The 5,543-nt window shown below is 42.7% G+C and overlaps 1 protein-coding gene across 1 annotated transcript; it reads left to right on the top strand.

Annotated features, from left to right (window-relative positions):
• Nucleotides 1-3,111: 3,111 nt before the first annotated feature.
• LOC123348044 (olfactory receptor 4N5-like) lies at nt 3,112-4,047 on the top strand. The gene has a single exon (XM_044985290.1). The coding sequence runs from the start codon at nt 3,112-3,114 to the stop codon at nt 4,045-4,047; it is 936 nt and encodes a 311-aa protein (XP_044841225.1).
• The last annotated feature ends 1,496 nt before the right edge of the window (nt 4,048-5,543 follow it).

The raw sequence follows: 5,543 nt of genomic DNA, 5'->3' as shown, positions 1-5,543 counted from the left end.
ACACCATTCCGAGCACCTCACTGGGAGGCGGCTGAGCAGAGATGGGCCCTTGCTGAGATAACCTCCCTGCTCCTCTGAAGGTGGGTGACAGGGCCAGAGTTCTGGCTGGGCTAGGTGCCATGTGTTGGGGTGAACTGAGTGCCAGAAGGCAGATGTCCTAGTTTCATGGCATAGCTGCATTCATATTAACATCAGCCTGACCCTGCCTGCCAAGGCAGGAAAGGGAGTGCATTCACTTCTCAGCTGAGACTGACAACTGAGGTGGTGCTTTCAGTGTCATGGGAGATGGAGACATACCATAGCCTCATCATACAGGGGCAATTTCCAGCTGCTGCTGGCGCAGCTGGGATTCCATCCAGGGACCTCCAGGTAAGTTGCTCTCTGTCCCCCTTGGCCATCCTGTCTGAGCAACGGAGACAGAAGCTGCTTTACAGGGAGGAAACACAAGCTTATGTATTCTCCTTCCTTCTTTCCTTCCTTCCTTCTGTCTGCAATTAGGTGCTTTCTTTCCTCCTTAAATCTTCTTTTCATTTTCCTTCCCGCCCCTTTCTTTCTTTCTTTCTTTCTTTCTTTCTTTCTAGAAATTGTTAACATTGCTGATTTCTATTCCATTTTTTATTTTCTGTCATGAAAATTGAAACAACAAATGTACCGAATGATATTTGAAATGGCATGTTTCATTTTGAATCCACATTTTCAGCCAGCAATTGATTCCAAATGAAATCTCTTGATTTCCAATTATACTCTCTTAAACACACGCACAAGTACTTAAACAAATCTGCACTATTGCTTCAACATTTCAACGTTGTATTGTGATAGGAAATGTTGAAATGTTTTGTTTTGACCTTTCTGAATTGAAACCTTTCTGAGCTTTTCCTTTTTCATCCCAATTCATGATGGAAGCTATTGTCAACATTTTGGAATTTTCCACGGGATGGAAATCCCATTTTCTGAGCAGCTCGACATCTGGGTTTTTCTTCTGTGTCCTAGACAATCACCAGGCACCACTGGAGCCTGGCTGAACAGCTGAGAAAAAAGAGGAATTTCATTGATTTTAAACACTGGGAACAAGAGCTCTGAGCAGAGGGATTTATACTCCTCTCCATCCTGTGCACTGAATAAAGCAGGAAAATATAGTTTATGATCACATAATTACACTGTATCATAATATCAATGTCTAAGAATTGTTTGCAGTATTGTTATAGTTGTATTAGTCCAAGGCCTGAAAAGGAGCTCTGTGTAGCTTGAAAGCTTGTCTCTTTGAGCAACAGAAGTTAGTCCAATAAAAGTTATCAGCTCACCCACCTTGCCTTTCTAATGCAGAGCGGACAGGACAGAAGGAACCATACCATATTTTTATTAAGAAATTAGAAAGATGAAAATTAACATGACAAATTAAATTATTTTAAAACTTTCTAGGTCTCAAAAGGTATGTCTAAATTGCAATCAGATATCCCAATTGCAGTGTAGCTATACCCAAACTGTATGCAAATAGGGAATCATTATTGAGCGGGTGTGATTCTACACTATGAGTGTAGTTTGGAGAATGAGGGGGGAGCATTGCCCGTCCCCAACTGCAAGCCTTGGGCATACACAGAATCCCCCACTCCCCCCATGGTCCCATTGGAAGTCAAACTATGCCTATGAGTCCCACAGGGATCAGTTTTTGGCCCTATGTTTTGGCCCTGGGTTGCTTGGTAAACTGGGCAAAAGCAAACAATACACATTTTAATACAGCTAAATGTAAATGCACATATCTAGGAACAAAGAATGTACACCATACTCATAGGATGGGGGCCTTTATCCTGGGAAGCAATGACTTAGAAAAAAAATGGGGGGGAGGTCATGGTGGATAATCAGCTGAACATGAGCTCCAAGTGTGACACTGTGGGGGAAAAAAGAGCTATTGCTATCCTGAAATTTTAAGTGCTTGGCTTTAAAACATAAAGAACTTTCTTTTAGCACAGAATGTTATTCTATATAATTGTGAATATATATTTTAAGTGACTAGAGCTGGTCAGACTTTTTCCTGTTCTTTTTGTTAGATTCTTTGTTTTTTGTTTGTTTTTGTTTTTTGGCGGGGGGGGGTGAAAGCTTGAGGTTTTTGTCAAGAAACAAAATATATTTTTTTCTTTTTGACCAATTAAACCTTTAAAAAAAATCAAACACAATCAGCCACTAACAAACCAAAAAATGGCCAAAAACTGCTAAAAAGAATCACCGACAAAAATATCAGAAGCTTGAAATATTTTTGAATTCCCGTTTTCTAACTTAATTTAAAAAAAAATTGGGAAGAAAACCCTTCCCACATTAAAAAAAAATCAGAAATCAAATTCTCTCTAGAAAAAAAAAGAGAGAGAGAGATTTGATGGCTAATTTTCTACCAGTCTTAAAAGTGACAGATTATGAAACTTCAAAGGTTGCCTACGATGAAATCACCAAAGGTGAATGATTTTGCTAATATCAAAAATCAGTAAAAAATTTGCTGGGGGGTGCCCCCCAAATCCACACACCTTCTACATTTCAAATTTTAGAAGGGGCCAATTTGTAATCACTTGATTTACAATCTGGACTAGAAAATGAGAGAATCTGAAATTCAGTCTTTATTCATCAATTACATGCTGTGAATTTGGAGAGATTACACTATATTCTTCACACAGTGCAAAACTCCATGTTTTAAGTGAAAATCTCAATGCTACCATGAGTATAGATGTTCTACCACCAACTCCATAAGTCTATTTATATGCTCAATGCCAGATCCCCAGCTGGCATCAATTGACAGTAGCACCATTGGAGTCAATGAGTCAGATTCACTGCTGGTGTGAATTGTCAGCACTCCATTCAGCTAAGTGCGGCCGTCTATATTGCAGATCTGCATATGAGGAAATCAGCAGAACCTGCAGCCATGCACCTGCATGCAGAGTCTAGCCCTCAGTGTGTAAGTTACCTCAGTGGAGGCTCCATTCTCCTCCCATCCTCATAATGAGGCTCCTCTGTGCCTCGGCTCGGCGCACTGTGCTATTGTATGTGGAAGTGCTCGTTCACGGTGGCCACTATAATCTTCTCCTCTCTCTCCATCCTGTGTGTGCTACAGGGATCCACACTGATGGGATGGAGCATGGGAACCTCACATGGGTGACAGAATTCATGCTGCTGGGACTATCCGAGGCCTACAAGCTCCAGCTCTTCCTCTTCTTCCTCTTCCTGCTCTTCTACATAGTCATCCTCCCAGGCAATGTCCTCATCATCCTCACCATCCGGAGTGACCCCTGCCTGGGCTCCCCCATGTACTTTCTGCTGGCCAACCTGGCCTTCCTGGACATTTGCTACTGCTCTGTTACTCCCCCAAAGATGCTGGCTGACTTCTTCTCCCACCACAAGACCATCTCCTACGGGGGCTGCATGGCCCAGCTCTTCTTCATCCACTTCCTGGGAGCAGCTGAGATCTTCTTGCTGATTATTATGGCCTATGATCGTTATGTGGCCATCTGTAAACCTTTGCACTATGCCAGCATTGTGAGCAGGGGGGTCTGCTGTGCCTTGGTGGGGGCTGCCTGGGTGGGGGGTTTCATGCACTCCATAGTCCAGGTGGCTTTGACCATCAGGTTGCCCTTCTGCGGCCCCAACAAGCTGGACAACTTCTTCTGCGATGTGCCTCAGGTGATCAAGCTGGCCTGCACCGACACCTACGTGGTGGAGATGCTGATGTTCTCCAACAGCGGCCTGGTCACCTTGGTGTGCTTTGTCCTCCTCCTCATCTCCTTCACCATCCTGCTGGTCAAGCTCAGGATTCAGTCCCTCTGCGGGAAGAACAAAGCAGCCTCCACATGTGTCACTCACATCATCGTGGTCTTCATCATGTTTGTCCCCGCCCTCTACATCTATGCCCGCCCCTTCCGCAGCTTCCCCCTGGACAAGGTGGTGTCCCTGTTCCACACCGTGGTCTTCCCACTACTGAACCCCATGATCTACACACTCAGGAACAAGGAGATCATCAGTGCCATGAAGAGACTGATGATCAGATACAGCCATTGGGGTGGGAAGTAAATGGAAGCCAGAATAAAGTAGTATCAAACTGTGAATAATTTTCTATGTGCAGGGCTCCATTTTGCTTTTAGATACACTGGAGAAACTCTGTAGTTATGCTGTAGTATCTATTGAGCAACTTGACTCTGTTAAATAACTTTATAGTAAATCTGTAGTATCTATGGAATATGTCTGTAGTATATATTGAAATCCCTGTACAATCTGTTGAGTAATTAGTAAATCTGTAGTGTCTATGTAGTAACTCGCATGAGTAAGTCTACAGTAGCTGTGAAAGGAGCCTGTGGTTAAATGCAGCCACTCTATGGAGTGTATGGGTTTACACCGTACCTTCTATGGAGTAACTATATCATGAATGTGTAAAATCAATAGAGGATCTGTGGAATATCTATGGAGTAACTCAAGAGTTTACACTGCTATAACTGAGAAAAGAAATTAGCTCATTCTATTTTATATCTGAATATGGTGCCAGTCCTGGTTAATAATAATTAATACTCAGGAAATGATCATTGCTTGTATTAGTTATGTTAAAACATGGAAGGAATTTTGGTCATGAGTCAATTGTCTAGTGCTAAATTCATGCCACTTAAAGACTGCAGGGTTAATTATTGTCTTTATTTATATTTCACAAAAACAATGAGGAGTCCAGTGGCACCTTAAAGACTAACAGATTTATTTGAGCATAAGCTTTCGTGGGTAAAAAAATCCACTTCTTCAGATGCACGGAGCAAAAATTACAGATACAGGCATAAATATATATTGGCACATGAAGAGAAGGGAGTTACCTTACAAGTGGAGAAACAATGTTGAATGCCAATTTAGTCAGGGTGGATGTTTTCCACTCCCAATAACTGATGAGGAGGTGTCAATACCAAGAGAGGGAAAATTGCTTTTGTACGTGAGCCAGGCACTCCCAGCCCCTATTCAAGCCCAAATCGATGGTGTTAAGTTTGCAAAAGAATTGTAGCTTAACAGTCTCTCCTTGAAATCTGTTTTTGAAGTTATTTTGTTGAAGAATGGCTATTTTTAAATCTGTTATTAAGTGTCCAGGAAGATTGAAGTGTTCTCCTACTGGCTTTTGTATGTTACCATTCCTGATGTCTGATTTGTGTCCATTTATCCTTTTACGTAGAGACTGTCCACTTTGGCCAATGTACATGGCAGATGGGCATTGCTGGCACATGATGGCATAGATCACGTTAGTAGAAATGCAGGTGAATGAGCCCCTGATGGTGTGGTTGGGTCCTATGATGGTCCTAGAGTAGATATAGGGACAGCGAAAGCAACGGGGTTTGTTACAGGATTGGTTCCTGGATTAGTGTTTCTGTGGCGTGGTGTGTAGTTGCTGGAGATTATTTGCTTCAGGTGGGGGGGCTGTCTGTAAGGGAGGACTGGCCTGCCTCCCAAGGCCCATGAGAGTGGGGGATCGTTTTCCAGGATAGGTTGTAGATCGATGATGATGCGCTGGAGAGGTGATAGCTGCGGGTTGTATGTGATGG

The sequence above is a fragment of the Mauremys mutica genome, chromosome 13 (assembly GCF_020497125.1).
Source record: "Mauremys mutica isolate MM-2020 ecotype Southern chromosome 13, ASM2049712v1, whole genome shotgun sequence".
NCBI classification, from domain to species: Eukaryota; Metazoa; Chordata; order Testudines; family Geoemydidae; genus Mauremys; species Mauremys mutica.
The sequence above is the reverse complement of the archived record's forward strand: the minus strand, read 5'-3'. Positions and strand labels throughout refer to the sequence as shown.